Here is a 20,521-nt window from a genome sequence, read left to right as displayed (position 1 = left end):
TATTTTTTATTTTTATTAATTATGCACTGTATTGGTAATAAGGAAAATATTGTAAGGAGAAAATAAAGCTATTTTTATATTTATTTTATTTTATAAGTATTATAGAAGACCTCCGAATGATCAGTTAGTTTTGTATGCAAAGAATATTTTCTCATTCCTGATCATGCTATGAAATGGAAAATTTAAGTAATTTATTTTTTACTACGTTTTATTTACTGATTTTCTTGTCTTTCTAAGTTTCTGTTAGTTTATCAGTTCGGTACCAATTTTGCCATCGATTTAAACTAACTTCACGATGAGCTAGATAAGGACTTGATGCAAAACTTTATTCTTGTTCATTAATTAGCTCCGCAAACGGATATAAGTCCTGCAAATTGCTAATGCGCGTGGCCGCTATTTTAGTGACGTCAGCACTAGATTGAAGTTTCGAGCTGATGGCATATTTTTATTTCGGCTGACGTCAAAATAACGTCATTTCGATGTTAATGAGACATCGCAATAGCAATACGGTATTTGATGTCAAAAATAAATCTCAGTAATGATTAAATAGAGGGTCTTCAAAAATATGTAAAATCCACGTTCTTTGTTAGTTTTATGTGTGGTAACCCATTTAAACTATCGATTCAACCAAAAAAGCATGTCAAATGATTGTGACGTCACATACCGGTATTTCATAGAATCTTGCATACTAAGCGCGCTTTTTGACGTTTGATAAAAAGATACTAATTTTGATTGTGACGTCACATACCGGTATTTCATAGAATCTTGCATACTAAGCGCGCTTTTTGACGTTTGATAAAAAGATACTAATTTGACAAGTTGTCAAGTACCGGATTTCTACTCCCGGTATTTAGTCACTTCGTGTAGTCGGGGGTGTATAAAATTCGAGCGTTCGAAGTCGAACATGCAACTCAACCACATCACTACAGCATATTGATAGTTTCGCCCTTGTCCTGTCAACGCACATATTAACCTCTCTTGTCCTCACAACGGACTCTGTATGCAAATGTAATTTTAGATTGAAACAGCTCGCCACTTTCTACGAGGATGACGTCATGCCAACGATGAATTATTGAGTAACATTTTATTCCTTTTGTTTACTGTATAACAATGGACCTATTCATTAAGTAACTAATAATTTGTATTTGAGCACGAGAAAACTATACGGAAGAACATATATCTTATTTCCAAATAGCACCTACCTACTGGAAGAGTTCTTTTTTAAATTTTTTTTTTGGAATAAAAATATTACAATAAAACTTAAAGCTAGCCTTATCTAATTACTATATAAATCATGCCCGCGTGGAATGGTGCCAAGAATACTGGCTGCATTTCCGCGCCGGACAGCCAGGCTGATCCGTTGCGCAAAAAATGAGCCAGCCCTTCTGTCATCAGATGAGGCTATTGCTAATCGCGGTGAAATGTCTCGTAAAATTTTTTTTGCACTAAGACTCCATGGCCCCAGGGTCTCCATGGCAAAGAGTTATTTTTATGTAATTTTAATCATTTATTTTATGACATTCTCAGCCGAAAACTTTTCACTTTGCCCTCGTAGGTGGACAGACGACATAAAACGAGTCGCAGAGGGCCGCTGAATTCAGGCGGCGGCGCGGCAAGACCGTGGCGTATGGAAGTCCCAACAAGAGACCTATGTTCAGCAGTGGACGTCTATAGGTTGATGATGATTTGTATTTTTCAATCGAGATTGATTAACCATACAAAGCCATATCGAACCGATAACTTTAAATAACGATAAAACCATAAAATTGTTTATTGGAGGACATAATATAAACAACCGAACCATAAACAAGGAAATGGCCAGAGACAGCGCCAGCCAGTGTTTAAGGGATAATAAAAAGCGCTAACTAATTAGGTGCATATAAACAAACGAGCGTTAATAGCCTAGTGGTTAAGATGATGCCTTCCTTCTTGTTCGGGAGGTTAAGGGTTCGATCCCGGGCACGCACCTCACACTTTTCGGAGTTTCGTGCGTTTTAAGCAATTACTAAATGTCACTAGCTTAATGGTGATGGAAAATAGTGTGAGGAAACCTGCATGCCTGATTTTTTTTAAAATATCAGCCAAGTTTAGAGTTCTGACTAATATTCCGATTTCCCCTCCAATTAAGCGTAAGGCTTATGCTAGGAGTAGGTACGACAATAGTGCAACGGGTGGGGTTTGAACCGGCGGCCTTTCGGTTTTCAGTCCGCTCCTTTAACCGTTGAGCTATCGAGGCTCTAAAGTTCTGCATAATGTTCTCAAAGGTGTCATCATCATGATCATGACTTCCACACGCTCCGGTCTTGCACCGCCTGAATCCAGCGGCTCCTTGTGACTCACTCGTTTGTCCACCTGCGGACTAATCTTCCAACGCTGCGCTTTCTGGTGCGAGGTCACCATTCTAGCAATTTAGGACCCCAACGTCTATCGGTTTTTCGAACTATGCGCCCTGTCCATTGTCATTTCAGCTGTGTGTGAAGTCTGCCAATCCGCACTAGGAAAACGTGGTAAACTATGGCCAAACCGTTCTCATTCTGAGAGAAGACCCGTGCTCATTAGTGAGTCGACCATGGGTTAATCACTACCCATAGTATATCACTACCCAATACCTAAATTATAAATGCGAAAGTGTGTTTGTTTGTTGGTTTATTGGTTTGTTCGTTTGTCCTTCAATCACGTCGCAACAGAGCAACGGATTGACATGATTTTTCGCATGGGTATAGTTTAAGACCTAAAGAGTGACATAGGCTACTTTTAATCCCGAAAAATTAAAGAGTTCCCACGGGATATTTAAAAACCTAAACCCACGCGTGCAAAGTCGCGGCCATTAGCTAGTGATGATAATAATGATGAAATGAAAGAGCCAAGTTCCCTAGCCCAAAATTCCCCTCCTTTATTTAGGTGTCCAGAAACAGTGTTTACTACAAGTATACTTGTATATGTATACTTGTATATGTATAGGGGCGATATAAAACTCCAAATGAGTCGTAAAAGCTGGCCGGTTGCAGCGCTAGGGCGTATTTTTTATTGAGATGCTGGGATTAACGACCGCCTGCCAGCCCTTGCAAGGCTTTTGACCTTTAATACCAACAAAAATGGATAAAGCCTAGCCGTGTACTTCGAAACTCTGCACCCGTACGTAGTCGAAATTCCCCGGATACGTACGAAGCGATTTGCCTCCTCATTTCTAATTCAAACCGCCAAGATTTGAAACACCCGAATTATAATATGGGTACCTTCAAGACAAGAGTGAATAGGCATCTTCTAGGCAAGCGCGCTCCATCTTAGGCTGCATCATCACTTGCCACCAGGTCTGATTGCAGCCAAGCGCTAGTCTATAAATTTAAAAAAAAAACTATATCAGACTGTTGTATAGAAGCAGGAGAAACTTTACGGAAGTCCATGATATACAAGAAACCAAAAGCTTAATCCATACTTCCATACTACCCATACTAATATTATAAATGCGAAAGTGTGTCTGTCAGTCTGTCTGCTAGCCTTTTACGGTCCACCCGTTCAACCGATTTTGACGAAATTTGGTACAGTTATAGCTAGCATCCCGGAAAATTAAAGAACTCCCATGGGATTTTTAAAATACCTAAATCTACGCGGATAAGTCGCGGGCATCATCTAGTCTATCCAATCCAATCCAATCCATCAGCCTGTTTGCGTCCACTACTGGACAAAGCCAAGAGGAGCCTTTCCAAGAGCGCGCCACCAAACATGATCCTCCGCTTTCCTCATCTATCCGCTTCCCACCACCTTCTTCAGGTCATCGATCCAGAGGGTTGGAGGTCGTCCCACACTACGCTTAAGTTTAGTAGTAAGTCTGTAATAAATTATTTGACGTAACTTTAGCGGTCTCCTGCCTGCCAATTTTCCTTGCGCAAAGTTGAAAAAATTCATACTTCTAGACATTTTAAAATACCTAGCATACAGATGCGTATGATCGTAAAATTTACACTCATTGCCCCCAGGGGGTTGTTGATTAGCAGTCGTGAAACTGGGCGTGGAGTTTCGTTAACTTTAATTTGGAAATTAAGTATTATAACAACATTGACATTTACAGAGGATCAAATCGTTTCGTTATCCAGCTGTTTCCCTTATTACATTAAAATTGTTGGTTTTAATGCTATAATTTTTTTTCGCTCGAGGATAAAACGTCAGTTTTATAATAAAGTCATTTATACTACCTGCAAATGCATTTTTAGCGGCATTGGTTCCGTCAGTATTATAAACTTTATCAAAAATATTATTTTTATATCAAAGGACTTCTTCCAATTGTAAATAATTAGAAATGAAATTCATAAAATCAAGGTTTTCCTAAACTCCATAGTCAAGAACTAGATTCTCGAAGATTGAGTGATATAGCTACAGAGATGAGAGATATTTAGAAAAGCTCATGCTTATAGGCATTGTCGTAGGAAAGAGACCGCGTGGACCTAGGAAGCCAGGTTTTCCCATTTACATCACATAGCGGAGAATAGATAGAGATGAAAACAAAACATTGACAGAACTTAGTATATTATAATAATACTAGCTTATGCTCGCGACTTTCTCTGCGTGAACTACACAACTTTCAAACCCCTATTTCACCCCGTTGAGTTTTCAAAAATCCTTTGTTAGCGGATGCCTACGTCGTAATAGTTATCTGCATGTCAAATTTCAGTCCGATCCATCCAGTAGTTTGAGCTGTGCGTTGATAGTCAATTAGTCAGTCAGTCACCTTTTTCTTTTATATATTTAGACTAGCTTATGCTCGCGACTTCGTCCGCGTGGACTACACAAATTTCAAACCCCTATATAATTGAATTTTCGAAAATCTTTTCTTAGCGGATGTCTACGTCATAATTAGAAGTTAGGAGTAAGTGATAAGAAAACGACCTAAAATTAGGAAAATTGTTTTTCCGAATGGCATCCCATAAGTATAAAAATTCTTTTTTTACTTTCAAAGACACCTTTTCTGATCCCTCGGCGTCACCCCATCGTCACTGGTAGGTACTTCGTCAACAATAAGTTGTACAAATTTAACCTTTGACGCGTCGATGTTTACTAGTTTGGTACAAGTTAGAGCATTTTTTTAGTCAATTTATTTTTGTTCAACTTCTTCAACTTTGTTCAACTTGTGATCTTTCTAATAGACTTATTAGAAAGATCACCATAAAGTTGAACAAAAATAAATTAATTGGTACTGATTCTGAGCGCAACAAAATTTTAGAGTATTCGCATCTTTTTCTTACGGACTAAGCCGTCCACCGCGTGCCAGAGCTTCGTTATTTTATAAAAGCTGAAAGCTTATCTGCGTATTGTGCCCAACACTGGGAGGAACGTTTGTTTGGATCATGGTGGCTTTGGAAGATAACAGGTAATACAGGTGTAAAAAATCTTATATCGGTAGGGGGAGGGGGGGCACTTTGATACACAAAAATTAAATCTCTTTTCTGAGGACCATAAAGCATTATATTTAAATATTTGTTTTGATGTGTGCATTGGCTGATATGTCAGCTTACATTTTGGCTACGCAAAAACCGCAAAAATTGGCGACGTATAGAGATAATGTGATTTTAAGAAAATAAAATGTTTGTATCATTCTGCCCCACCAGTGGGGCACTTTGATACATGGGGTGGGGCAGTTTGATACGTATTTTAGATCCATATGAAATGCAAATTTAAACTGACTAAAAACCCAATATAAACTGTATTATTACTTAAAATTAAGAAATAAAACAATTTTATTGATTGAGATCGCAAAACACTTTTTATTAAGAGTGCACATTAGCCATAATCAGTCTCTTAAGTTACTTAAGAAATATAATCACAAAAAAAAACAATATTGTCATCATAGAACAAGACTAATTCTCTGTTATTTTCTTAATTATATAATCAGTTATATACTTACTAAGTAATCAGACTTTAACATTGAATATTGTTAATGAAAATATAATATTAGAACCTCCTATCAAAATGAACAATAGTTTTCTTAAAAAATTAAACAAACATCAAAAATTTAACAAAAATAATCATAAAAACTCTCATATAAATTACAAAACAATCTACTGGATATTATATCGAGTTAAACCTACCGAAAATGAATAAAGCGACGATGTTCGAGATGTGCCTTTGGAGAAAGTTGGTTTTGGTAATTGCAAAACTACATCTCTAACATCCACACTTGCTTTGTCTTCCACAATTGGAAATATGAACTTATAAGACCCTGTTTTTTTTCTGAGATATGATACTTCATATTCTGTCACATTATACTTAAATACGACTTTGGCAACGTAGTGAATCACAGTTTTCTTCTTCTCAAACTTAATTAGTAGGAAATCTCCAATATTTATGTGTTCAGGATTAACTGGTTCTTCATTAATTACCTCTTCTTCTGATTCCGATGGCATTTCAATGTCTTCACTATCACTCGTCATCACGACTTCATCTAGACTAGAATCGGAATCTATTTCTGCAGGCAAAGAAGTTACTCTCTTTTTCTTTTTTGGCTCAGTTAACCCCAACAGATTTTTCGCTGTTTTCAATTCTTTTGCATGCTGTTTTGCTTTTTGTAATTCTCTTTTCCTGTCCTTTTCATTACGTAAGCTTTCTAATCTATTTTTTTCTGGTGTGTCAGTGTATATTCTTGATCGTCCCTTTTCTCTTCCTTTTCTTTTTAAGACACTGTCAGTAATCGCCTTTTTTGGATAAGGTCTAACTACGTCAGGAGTAAGCATAGCCTGTGATGAAGAAACATGTAGAGAATCGTCAGCATCAGACACTGAAATTGGGTCGGTATCCAAAGTAGGAGTTTTATTTTGTTCTCTATCAACAACTTCATTATTTTGAGTTGTTTCCGAGTCTACAAAATGTAAATCTTGTGTTTTGTGAGTGTTCTCATCTGTCAAATCGTGATAACCTGTGCTGAAAATGTCTATCGGTGCAAAGTCGTCGTCCCCAAATACCAGTTTATTAATTGGCCAAATTCCAGGTTTGGAAAAACCACCTATGATATTCTTTGGTGTAAATGATTCCAAATATGCTAATTTTGACAGTTCAGCAATGTTGTATATGGTCAAAGTCTTTCCAACATTTTGAATGTGCCAGTCGTTGAAAGCTATCTTCAATTTGCCTTTGAAGGGTCCGAACACACTGACATCAAGCGGTTGCAATTTGTGTGACGTGTGTGGGGGCAGACTCAAATAAACAATACCGTTGTCACGACAGTAGTTAACAGCTTCTATTGAAATGTGCGATTCGTGGTTGTCACAAATGATTAGAATTGGGTTATCTTTATTGCTCGAAGTAAGGCGTTGAATGTGTTTCAAAACTCTTATAAACAATTCTGATGTCATCCAGCCGCTTCTGTTTGCCAACCCTAGACTTCCATCAGGAGCTCCATTTAGGAAGTGATCTTTGTAGTGAACTCTTGGAAAGACATAAACTGGAGGAAGAGAAGAACCAGTAGCAGTAATAATACCACAGAAAGTAACTAACTCTCCGCGTTCTGCAGAAACTATTTGTCCCACCTGTCTTTGTTTTCTTCCAGCAATAACTTTAGGAGTAGAAAGAACTGTGCTTATGCCTGTTTCATCTAAGTTTATTATTCGATCGGGTGTAAAATTGTACTGTCTCATTATGCGTTCGTAATTATCATGAAATTGAGCTACAGCAGCTTTATTAAAAGCAAAGCTTCTTGCTGCGCTTGTGTTTTCTGGTTTTCGTAGACTCAATTCTGGGTTTCTCTTCCTGAAGCCAGCTGCCCAATCTTTTCCAGCGCATTTGTTTTTTTTCCAGGATTTTGGATAATTACACCCTGAGGATTCTGCGAACTCGTATGCCAAAGTCAAAAGCTGTCTCAATGTAAGGCCGTAGTGCATTTTACTACAATTCAATAAATATTGAGTCAATGCCTTTTCTTGTTCGATTGAAAAAACTTGTGCAACGGTATACTTGGAACCATAGATGTTTGATGAAGTAGCTGTAGCAGTGTGTGATGATAAAGCTGCAGTAGTAGTGTGTGCTGAAGATGACGCTATTTGTGCCATCTCCATAGATGGTGCTATTTGTGGTGAAGATGGACCTGCTTGTGATAAAGAAGATTCTGCTTGTAATGAAGAGGATGCTTCATTTGTAGATAATATTCTGGTAGCTTCAAATGATTTTCTGGCTTTTTCTATGCGATGTTGTAGGGTCGCAGTTTTGATGCTATATTTGTCGGCTGCTTTGCGTATAGATAAAGTCTTTGACAATACTTCACGTATTGCGTCTTCAATGTTTTCTTCATTGATATTTTTTCTATCAGTTTTGGGTTTGTACGTGCGCACCATTTTCTGAAAAAAAGAAAATAAACAATAAAATAAACTATTATTTTTGACGGGGCACTTTAATACACTAGAGGGGCAGATTGATACGTATCATTGTACCCCGCACATTACCGTATCAAAGTGCCCCAACGGACTTTTTCCACAAACAATTAATTTTATCTAATATATAATAATAATGCAATCAAAAACATTTTAAAATACAATAATAACTATATTTACTTACCTGTAGTAACAAATAATAACAAAAACAACTAAAAGAATCCTCCTGAGACACAATTACATTTCACGTTTTTTTTTTGTAGGCAGCGGCGCACGCCACTTTCAACACGTTAGTGACCGTTGAGGTCCAACGGCAAACTGGCGGCGAACGGTGTCACAACTGTCATTCTTGTGAATGCCCTTGAGCATTCTAGTGATGTGCCGGACTGTGTAGCGTTTATCGGTTTTGAGATATAGATACTGTACCAATGTGCCCCGTGAATCAATGTGCCCCCCCTCCCCCTATAAAGTAATTTTTTTTTATATTTTCTTCTCTTAAAAATCACGTCATTGCCAGACACTTATACACACACACACACACACACACACACATCCCCCGCGCTAAGCCGGTGCGGGTGAGCGCGGGTGACGTGCGGGTGTGCTGGGCCCGCCTCATACCCCGATAGCCATCTCGACCTGTCGCGGACTATAGCCATACTTGCTGAGTCTAAACGCTGTCATCTCGTAACTTGTAGAATATGTTTTGGTGTTAAAGATGTTGTCTCTGTAAACACGTGAACAGGTGCCGAGTTTCCGAACGCAGCTTTGATAGCGTATTGTGTTACATGCAGCATTTTGTTTTACATTTCTACAACTCCGTATTTACTTTACCATTTTAGATATTACCATGTTAGAAATAGAAATAGAAATAGAAATAGAAATAGTGTTTATTTGCTAGAATGTGGTACAATTTGGTCTTAAATCTATTTTGTTCTAACACATTCAACCAATAACTTAGTGTGCAAATTGTTCTATTACATTAAAAACGCATGTCGATGTCAATAATAATTAAAAAAAAAAAAATTTAGTTATCATAAAATATAAATAATTATCCTACAACAGCAACAAAACAGTTAAGGTCAAATCTACATTAATGGGTCATATAATCATTTACACTATAGAAACATTTTTCCATAAGCCAGTCCTTAATTTGACCTTAAAAATTTTGGGTTGTTGGGTTGTGGGATTGTCAGACTATCGGTTAATTGAAGAGAACTATTTCTGTGTTTCCGCGTGGAATTAGGTTTTTAAAAATCCCGTTGAAACTCTTTGATAAAAAGTAGCGTATGTCACTCGCCAGGTCTTTATCTATACCCATTACCCATAAAAAAAATCACGTCAATCCGTGGCACCTAGGTGGTAACTAGCCACGGCTGAAGCTTCCCATCTCCAACCAGTTAAGAGATTGAAAATAGAAATAATTAGTTGAATCAACAAGTTCATAATATCAACCGTAGTCAACCGTAGTCATAGCAAAAGTCGGTTAGCAACTCGAAAGAAAGTACAAAATCGAGAATTAAACAACGTATTTAAAATATATCTTTGCATAAAACATGATTAAACTTTTACACAAAATAACCACCATTCACAAATCGCAAGTAAAATTAAGGCAGTATTAAGGCGAAATTGAATCGAGAGACTCATATTAAACCTAATAATCCCGACGGTGTGGCATGAATAAAAATCGATAAACAAAATATCGAGAAACAAAAACATCGAGAGAGGAAAAAATCGAATAACAAAAAGCGTATCATGCAACGTTGCGTGCGCACAGTAGCTAAACAATTGCGATGCAGGTGCACTTCTCATTAAATCGTGCGTGTTAAGTTTCAGATCGCTTTTAATAGCTTCAACAAGGTATTTATTAGGATATTTATCAATTTCTAATACTTGTGATTTATCTTTGAGCTTATTTTCTATTAGTTTAAGCTTGTTTTAACTAGCGATGACTGCACTTTGCTGTAATGGAGTTTGAATAGTCCCCAACACTGGGAGGAACGTTGTTTGGATCATGGTGGCTTTGGGAGATGGATAATAGAGGTGTAAAAAATCTTACGTCAAAATATTAAATCTATTTTTTATATTTTCTTCAGAATTGCCATTTGCCAGACACTTAGTCTCATGGTTCCTCTCAGTGTTGGGCACAATACGCAGAGAAAATTTTAGCTTTTATAAAATAACGAAGGTCTGACACGCGCTGGCTCTTAGTCCATAAGTAAGTACATATCAAAACTTTAATACTAGTCAAAAAATAATATTTTCATCAATAAAAATTCAAATCTCATGTGTGTACAAACACCCTTATTTCTAGCGTCCAGATTAAAGAATTAAGTAGCCTTTTTCATTATGCCACTGCACTGCTTTCAAACTACTGTATTACGGGAAAAGGCATTAAAGCCGTAAATTGTTTCTTCCTTTTTTGCCATGAGAACTTTTAATGCGACACAGTCCTGGCAAGAAACAATCGCGCGTAAAACGAGAACTCGATTTATTGTTTGAGTCGATTAATGTTATAATGGGCGCTTTGCTTTAAGTAATTAAAAGGAAGCTGCTAAATAAGTACCTTGGCGTGGTTAAAAATTTATTGTTTTCTGGGTTCCGTACCCAAAGGGTAAAACGGAGTCCTACTACCCTGATGTCTGTCTGTCTTTCCGTGTGTCACAGGTCGCTGTAAACGAACGAAATGAGTTGCAAACCTGAAATTTTGGTATAAAAATAGCTATGTTAATATCACTCAGTGAAGCAGCAATGTAGTACTAACCAATGTCAAGTTGACAGTTGAGTTCCATCTGACATTGGTTAGTTCTACATTGCTATCATTCAGTGTTTGACACTGAATTAGCGAATGAGGAAGTTTCAGGGCAACGTTCGATAAAATTTTCATAGATGGCGCTTAAATACGAACACCACTAAAAACGAAAAATAATATCTGTATCTAATACGTATTCATCATACGTATCTGAAACGTAAGGATTGACTTGACCTAAAGCATAGATCATATAGATATAGGTATGATTTTTCGTTTTTAGTGGTGTTAGTATTTAAGCGCCATTTAAATTTAATTTAATTTTAATTTTATATATATTATATTCAGATTCCTTTACTGTTACAGCAATCAGGCTATGGAACGCCCTTCCTCAGCAGGTACGACAAGCTCCGTCTCTTAACGTTTTCAAGACTCGTGTATATAAACACTATCTAAAATGTCAGAACCCTTCTATGTAATTACACATTATTAAATATATTATCCTACAATTAAAACATCAATATTACTCATAATATTATTGTTGTATATTTATTATTCATCTATCACTATATTATATATTAATATATGTATATATATTATGTATTATATATGTACCTATGTATATCTTTATCTATATATTATTATTAAGGCATTTCTGTGGCTATTAATATACATATTACTTATATTATAATTATTATCTTTATGTTCCCTAACAACTTACGTACACCTTAAACCCAGTTTTCACTAGCCCTTAAATCCTCTTCAACCTAGTTGCCTGGTAGAGATCGCTTCACAGCGATAAGGCCGCTGATTGTATGTTCTTCTTTTACATGTTTCTTTTTGTGTCTTTTCTTTTTGGTGTACAATAAAGAATATTAAACTAAACTAAACTAATTTTAATTTAAGAAAGTGGGAACCCTAACAGCATCCATCTATTTGTAAACGGTTATGACAATAGCTTCACAGTAACAGGATGCAGGGAATGACCAATTTATGACCGGAACTGGTTTATGGGTCGATTGACCGATTGGCTCCTTTTTTATTGAGGGATGAGGGTTATAGATTGGACAAGATGGTCAGAACTTTGTATGAACACAGGAAGCTCTTAATGTAACTGTGGGTTATATTGGCCGTTGAATTCGTGGATCTTACCGACAAAGACCAAAAGCAAGAGCAAGACATTTCTGGGAAAACTATTGTGGAATGTAAGTACAGCGGCCATAACTTTTTTTTAATGTATAGTGCATTCAATATTAACTGGCGTGATTCCACTTGAGACCGTCATTACCAATAACAATAGGATTACGTTCGACATGCCACGTAAACAATAGGGGTAATAAACCAAACACTCATAGAGCCCATTCATTTTTAAAGGAGCCGGTTCAACCTTATATATTTTCTTGCAAATCAATCAACTTTTGAATTCACCCGCCACGACTTGATCTTATTGTTATTGCTAATGACGGTCTCAAGTGGAAACACGCCAGTTAATACTGAATGCAATATGAATAATCTTAAAGATTTCCACGAGCTATCAGGATAGAGATCAAATTTTTATGAGATTCGACTAACTAAACGCCCGTCAATGGCACTGCGGGTATGTCAGAAGATTCCAAGAATGTGAGGATCTAATGGACCAAGAGCCAGCGAGGGTCAGATTTTTGTTATTTTATAAAAGCTGAAAGTTTCTCTGCGTATTGTCCCTAATACAGGAAGGCACGATCAGCGACTATGAAGTTTGGACCATGGTGGCTTTGGGAGATAACATTATACCAAGGTGTAAAAAATCTTACGACAAAGTATTTTATTTATTCGGAATAGTGTTAGAAATCATTAGCTGAAGAAACAAGCTGCCCTGGCGAACTTCGTTCCGTCTAACAGTCGATTCAATTTTTTCTAATTTTTCTCTCCGTAAGCACCATCCTCGTACTTCAAGGAATATTATAAAAAAAAGAATTAGCGAAATCGGTTCAGCTGTTCTTGAGATTTGCGATGAGCAACACATTTAGTGATTCATTTTTATATTGTAGAGATAGATACTATTTCTAGATGGTAGCATCAAGTGAGATGGTAATCCAGAGCAAGCCTTTTAAAACAATTAAAATGGAGAAAATTACAATAAAGTCTTGAATTCGAGTAATAACTAGGTAGGTACAGTACGCAGCCGAAAGTAATGTACATCCACCTTTAGAAGGAGATAGCAGATTTGTAGAGCGTTGTCCCTGTCGTTGAGACCGACAAAACGATATATGTGTGAGTGACAGAGACAACGCTCTACAAAGCCGGAATGTCATTCTAAGGCCGATGTACATTACTTTCAGCCGCGTACTGAACCTACTTTCTTAATACGTTAATGTCCAGCTGTGTATTGGTGCCCATAACTTTACTGTTGAGTTCACAAATAGACGAGGTTTACTGCATTTCCCACAGGTCGTCCTGTCCAATTATTATTCTCGGAAATGCAAAAACTGACCGAACAGAATTTAACACGTTTCATTTCGAGTGATTTATATGTTTGTCTTGAACGCACGTCTGTGCAACTGAAGGTATAAACATAAATGTCAAAAATGTAATGGAATGAGCAGATATTGTACAGCATATAGAAGACATATGGGATTATTTGGGTTCAAGTGCAGAAATTCTTTTTGAAATTCCTAGTGACGTATATAAAGCAGTGATGGCCTAGTGGTTAGGACGTCCGCCTTCTAATCGGAGGTCGGGGGTTCAATCCCGGGCACGCACCTCTAACTTTTCGGAATAATGTGGCGTTTTAATTAATTAAATATCACTTGCTCGGTGAAGGAAAACATCGTGAGGAAACCTGCATGCCTGAGAGTTCTCCATAATGTTCTCAAAGGTGTGTGAAATCTACCAATCCGCACATGGCCAGCGTGGTAGACTATGGCCAAAACCCTTCTCACTCCGAGAGGAGACCCGCGCTCTGTAGTGAGCCGGTGAAGGGTTGATCATGATGTCTACTTATGTACGTATTAGGGATGGTTTATGTTGGCGGGCACGAGCCGTGAATTCGTATATTATACATATCTTACTTACGGACTCCTATAACTATGTATTAGACAACAATCATTACGATTTATGGAACGTATGAGTACAAATGAGAAAATATGTTTGTTTGTTGGTTTATCCTTCAATCACGCCGTAATGGAGCAACGTATCAGCGTGATTTTTGGCAAGGATTCATTTAAAGGCTTAGAGAAAATAATTGATCCCAGAAAGTCAAATAGTTCCTACGGAATTTGGAAATAGTTGATCCCAGAAAGTCAAATAGTTCCTACGGAATTTGGAAATAATTGATCCCAGAAAGTCAAATAGTTCCTACGGAATTTGGAAAACCTAAATCCACGCGAATGAATTCGCGAGCATCAGCTACCTAGTATAATATATTCATGCAAACACGTTGACCCGTATTCTCCACAACATAATATATTTCTCGTGCATAAACACGCATTTAAAGTACTATAAAGGCGCTTACGGGAACTTTCATCTAACACATGTCTCCACAATGGTCTCTATAGCACAATATCCCATTCTCTCGCCCGCATCCCGATCTCATTGTACGCGCTGTCTTCACAAATCATCGAGAGCAAAATACAAAATAGGACGGTTAAAACAAAGGCATTATCATCATATTATTATTCGTCGTGTGTGGCAAACTATTGTGTAACATGTGTCGGGAATTAGACACTTGCCTCTTTATTGAGATGGAGTTCTTGTAATCTAACGTTTTAAACTTATTTCGTGGTTTAACGACATATTTTAATGTAGATATCGATTAATTTGCAAATGGGTAGAAATATCGACAGATAAATAAATAAATAATAAATAAATAATCTTTATTTCACAGACATCAAGGCCCACAATATTATGTTAGTAACCATCTTAATCTATGTTAGTAACTATATTATAATATAATGTATGTTAGTAAGAAACTTATTCTATGTTAGTTAATATAATTAATATACTTATTAACTAATGCAGACATCCAGTGCGCCTTGAGAGCGCTGTCCTGTCTGTCTGCTATCACCTTCAGGATAATGTTAGGACTTCTCTCCAACCTACTTTTAATTGAGGCGATCCTTTTCCGTATGATTGCGAAGAAGCCGTCTACACAGTTATCCGCAAACATACCGGACGCGCTACAGTACCGAGGCAGTCCCAACATTATTCTGAAGATGTTATTATACTGGACTCGGATAAAACATCGAATTAATTGTGGTATGTATCCGTTGTCTATATTAAAATATGCGTTCTTGTAATTTATGTTTTCTTGTTTTACACCCGCTGCTCCCGCAGGAGTATTTTTAATGCGATATAGGATATAGGCTTGCGCTTTACGACAATAATTACCTATTTTATAAATACGAAAGTGTGTTTTAACCATCTTTGTTAGTTTGTTCATCAATCACGTCGCAACGAAGTAATTGTTCGACGTGATTTTCGCAGGAGTATAGTTAAAGACTTTGAGAGTGGCTACTTTTATCCCGGGAAATCAAACAGTTCCCATGGGGTTTCAACCCAAACATCTAATCTTATAAATCTGATAGAATTTCATACATAGTAAATAAATAGGTAACTTAGATCCATTTGGATTTACATGTTCTTCAAGGTGTGTAATTTAAAATCGAGTTTAAAGCCATATAAATTAAAGCGCTGCATCTTTTAATTCAGCGTTTTATCTGCAATAATTAACATATCAACATATCCGAATATATCGCAATAAAAGTTTCAATATGAAAACTACAATGTTGCAATATTATCGTGATAATATAAAATGAATTAAAATGAAATTAGCTCTTCATAATAAAGTTTGTATTTATAAAAAGGAATTTAATTTATTTATCGTCTTCATCGACACACATTCGTAATATCATATTGAAAAGTTTTATTTTTGTAACTGTTTTATTGTGCCTGCCCATCGATAAATTTAAGAACGGTTTATATTACAGACGTATCACGCAGACAGAAAACATTTCTGAACAAAGTTAAGCTGTGAAAAATATATTAGATACTGATTCATTGAACTAGATATAGTACGCAACAGGTGGAGATGGCAATCAGGGTGGGAAAGCCCCGCACACCACTAAACCACTGAAAATCTCGCTGGAGAATAAATTATTAACTAAAATAACTACTTTGAAAATCAGTAAAGCTTTCTCCACAGAAGTCGATACAACAAGTAAGAAAGACATTAAAATACCAAAGCACAAAGTGATCAGTGATGCGAAACTAAAAAGGCTTTATGAATTAATAGGCGAAGTGGCACGCGATGTTGATCCATCAGCTCAAAGGTTTCCAGTTAATGAATCAAACGACAGCCGACTCGCAACACCTCTTTTGTGCCGGGGCAAAATTGACTTTGACGAGGCGAACGGAGCCAAAATAACCGATCGTGTCCAACCCATTGTGCGTGATATAATTAGAACGCTTGGAAATAAACACGTGGTGGCAATTATCGTAGCAGCGGGTTAAATGAGGCACCGTGCAGTCGTTAATGGGCACACTCGGCCCCGCTTCCGGCGCACAACTCCCCAAACTGAAGGGACACTGGACATCAGAGGGAAAGGAATTCCAAAACCATTACCATCAATCATCCCTGGATAATATACTTTGATTTTATAAATATGTTACCACATAATTGATATAGAAACGGGTTTATTAAATAGGCACGCTCCACCTTAGGCTGCATCATCTCCTATTCAGTGTGATTGCAGTCAAGCGCAAGTCTATATAGTTATTAAAAAAACCGGCCAAGTGCAAGTCAGGCTCGCGCAATGAGGGTTTCGTACTACAGTCGTATTTTTTCGACATTTTGCACGATAATTCAAAAACTATGATGCATAAAAATAAATAAAAATCTGTTTTAGAGTTTACAGGGTTAAGACCTTTCATATGATACCCCACTTGATATAGTCACTCACTTCGAAAGTTGAAAATACTAATTATTAGTTCATGACCACAATTTAATTTTTTTTGTGTAATCTAACCCTAAATTCATGGTTTTCAGATTTTTCCCCAAATGTCAGCTATAAGATCTACCTACCTGCCAAATTTCATGATTCTAGGTCAACGGGAAGTACCCTGTAGGTTTCTTGACAGACAGACGGACAGACAGACAGACAGACAGACAGACAACCAAAAAGGTTTCTCTAAAGAGCGGATATAAATTAAGCAGCGTAAGGCAACATCCATCTTCTCGTGGATGATTTAAGAGACTTCTTCATTTAACTCTACTGGTACACGAACAAAGCCTCTATTGATTCTGGGAAGCGTAGTAATAAAGTAAAAAGTATTGTACTTGTGGCACATAGGTGTTTTAACGTCCCATTAATCAGCGCGGTAAATTCGTAAGCGTTTAGTAAATTCGAGTTGAAAATCTTACTCCCTGAAGCGTACCACGAGGTACAAGCATGCGAGACAGTGGGAACATTAATCATTTCAGTCGGCCGCAGCAGCACTGCCTCTTCATACATCACATATCCTTTGACTGCGGCGAGTAAGTTATTTGTTGAAACGCACCGTCCTGCTTTTATTAATCTCCGCCCTAATATCGTAAACGTCTCAATTCCTTTGATGACTTCCTGTTTGTCATTTGTTGGGGGCTCATTGATTCAGCATCGATCCTTTTTTTGTGCGGCCATTATGTCCAGTTAGAGGAGATTAATGTTGTTAATTCAGACGGGCACGTCCGTTGTTGCAATAAATTACCATTAAGTAACACCTTGTCTCACGTGAACGTTTTACGATCTAAGCCGTAGGACTGAAGTTTTATGGCAACCCTTAGGATTTTTACCTGCAGCCAATATAAATTTACCTAATCACAGCAGGAATTGAAACACACGTATTAAAATCCTACCAAGATAGATAATCAACTATGTTATTGATGAGACTGTGGAAAATAAAGAAGTTTGTTATCCGTAACAAAAGTTGACCATACTAAATTGTTTGCACAACAAAGTTCGGTGTAGAATATTAATAGAACGTGAAAAGGTAGCTGATACAGTTATGTAATAAAAAGCCTCACAGCTTGTATAGGGACAAATGCTTAATGAACCACTCTATTTTATGGACTAGTCCAATAAATGGACCTGGCGTTTTGGAACGAGCCGAGCACATGAAACGGTCGTAATACTAAAGGACACTTGACTTGCAGGCGCATATAATCAAATTACGCATATAGATGGATTCATCCGATACGAAAATATTCCGCCAATTCGGTACTAAATTCAGCAAATTACGGCAACAACAAGCTATTTAACTACCAATAAACGCTTAATGTACTACAGATAACACTTAATATGCTTGCCTCTTTGAATTAAAAACCGAGTAAAAATGCTAAAGCTAAAAACAGTTTTTTCTACTCAAATCATGGTCATAAAATTGTCAAAGATGGCTTATAAAATAAAGCAATTTATGAACTTATTGGGTAGATAATAATCTTGTCAGAACATTTTTGCACTAGTAGGAAATGTTTTATCCATTTTTAAAACAAAATAGAAAACATTAGGCCTGAGTCTCTACGCCAGCTTTAATGAAGGCCTCTATCACAAGAATAATGTTGACGGAAGTCTTAACAGATGCATAACCAATTTTTCTTTTTTAACTTACGATCCACGCTTTAGTCGCAGGAATTTATCATTGGTGCCTAGCCTTGTCTTTGACTTCCTTACATGGTCCATCTCCATTGTTTTTCCAATAAGGTTTGATCCCATAGAAAAAAATTGGTTGCAATGATTAGTAAAATGACCGCCCTTGGGGGTTAAATCCGCCTTTTCGACAGACCCATACTGTCTGTCTGCTAGCTTTTCACGGCCCAACAGTTAAACCGATTTTGATGAAATGAGTGTACAGAGTTAGCTTACATCCCGGGAAAGGGCACGGCTACCTTTTATCTCGGAAAATTAAAGAGTGCCCACGGGATTTTAAAAACCTAAATCGACGCGAACTAAGTTGCGGGCATCTTCTAGTATAGTATAAAAATTATAAAAAACACTTACTGCGCATGGTGGTGGTAGTGTGTGGCGTGATGCATGGCCGTTGGCGCTCCAGGAGGAGTGGTCGCATGAAAAGCTGCGAACGCCGATGGAAACTGTAGTGGGAGAAAACCACCGCTGCCCGCAGTCCCAGGACCCCCTACCGACTCCCGATCAGGCATTCTTCAATCTCCTATCACTATAGCACCATCTAGTCCCACTACACTAATAACTTTACCAGTTTGAATATTTACATCACCAAGATCACTGAAAGGTTCAATTACTTTAACAGCACCATTAGAAATAGCATTCATCAAGTCAATTCTATTCTGAGTATCTCTTTTTTATTTTGTATCGTCATGGTTATTTTACAGTGAAGTTTTTTCAACATTATTCATATAATCTAACTCTATAGCATCCACTAGTCCTACTATATGAAAAACTCGGTCAGTTTTATTATTAGCTTCAGTAATACCACTTAAAATTCCAATCATAACTGTTTTAGCACCATTTAGATCAACTTTTGTCAGGTTAACTCAAATCGGAATGTCTTTATTTTCTTTTTCATAGTCTTCATAGTGTTAGAGTTCACTTTTTTCATCATTCCTAGTGAAACTGTCCTGTTTTAGATTTTCTATTATCATTGTACGGCTTTTTAAATCTGTAACAAAAAGAAAATCAAGTGTTGATTACACAATTCGATAGCTTCGTTTAAAATACGTAGTTACTTAATTTTTATATATACAAGGAAAAGCTGACTGACTGACTGACAGACTGATCTATCAACGGACAGCTGAGAATACTGGACGGATCAAGCTGACATTTGGCATGCAGATAGCTTATAACGTAGAGCTAGACATCCGCTAAAAAAGGATTTATGAAAACCCAAGCAAATTTTTCAGAAATTTTATATCCCTAGAATACTCTTGCCGATGATTGAACCTGGGATTTTCCACTCATAAGACCTAAGCAATCAAAATTGCGCCAAAAACGTGGTACATATTTAGTTTCAGCTCTTTTTGTAAAAACAAAATGCGTGTATGTGTGCGTGATCCATTTTGGTTTTAATTGCCTCTATTATGTCTTCATTTTATACGTGAATGAGCACTTATTATTTTTGAATTATATTCATTAAAGATAATTTTAATTTGTTCTGAAATGTTTCATTTATTTCTTTATATAGTCCAGTCCATCCATATTATGGTCAACAATTTTTCATTTGTTGAGTTATCATTATTAATTTTGAACCTTATCTCATTTGAAATAGCGGATATAATATTACAACATTTCAGAAGTCAGTCATAAACACTTAAGAAGGAATCATTTTGTCAATAAAAAAAATTGTTAAGACTATTAAAAAAATTCCATATTCATTAAAGACTCAAGTCCCCATTTATTTACTTTAAACTAAATTACTTGCATTGGAATGA

At 36.8% G+C, this 20,521-nt stretch overlaps 2 protein-coding genes across 2 annotated transcripts in view; both read right to left on the bottom strand.

The window, feature by feature from the left end:
• Positions 1 to 20,521, bottom strand: part of ci (cubitus interruptus) — a 152,411-nt gene that overhangs the window by 53,256 nt on the left and 78,634 nt on the right. Inside the window, exon 3 of the mRNA XM_069506480.1 lies at positions 19,116 to 19,752. Within this exon, the coding sequence (XP_069362581.1) occupies positions 19,116 to 19,273 (158 nt within the window). The 5' untranslated portion in view covers positions 19,274 to 19,752. The remainder of the gene's footprint in view (positions 1 to 19,115; positions 19,753 to 20,521) is intronic.
• Positions 5,399 to 8,782, bottom strand: LOC117993094 (uncharacterized). Its single transcript, XM_034980825.2, has 2 exons — positions 8,539 to 8,782; positions 5,399 to 8,321 (listed from the first exon to the last, which is right to left on the bottom strand). The coding sequence occupies exon 2, from the start codon at positions 8,316 to 8,318 to the stop codon at positions 6,054 to 6,056; it is 2,265 nt and encodes a 754-aa protein (XP_034836716.1). The 5' UTR covers positions 8,319 to 8,321; positions 8,539 to 8,782; the 3' UTR covers positions 5,399 to 6,053.

The sequence above is a fragment of the Maniola hyperantus genome, chromosome 23, assembly GCF_902806685.2.
Source record: "Maniola hyperantus chromosome 23, iAphHyp1.2, whole genome shotgun sequence".
Classification (NCBI taxonomy): Eukaryota; Metazoa; Arthropoda; class Insecta; order Lepidoptera; family Nymphalidae; genus Maniola; species Maniola hyperantus.
This window is presented reverse-complemented; position numbering and strand designations above follow the sequence as displayed.

What these genes read in the sequence shown, in the direction of transcription:
- LOC117993094 (XM_034980825.2), bottom strand. Translation starts at nt 8,318, where the DNA reads ATGGTGCGCACGTACAAACCCAAAACTGATAGAAAAAATATCAATGAA.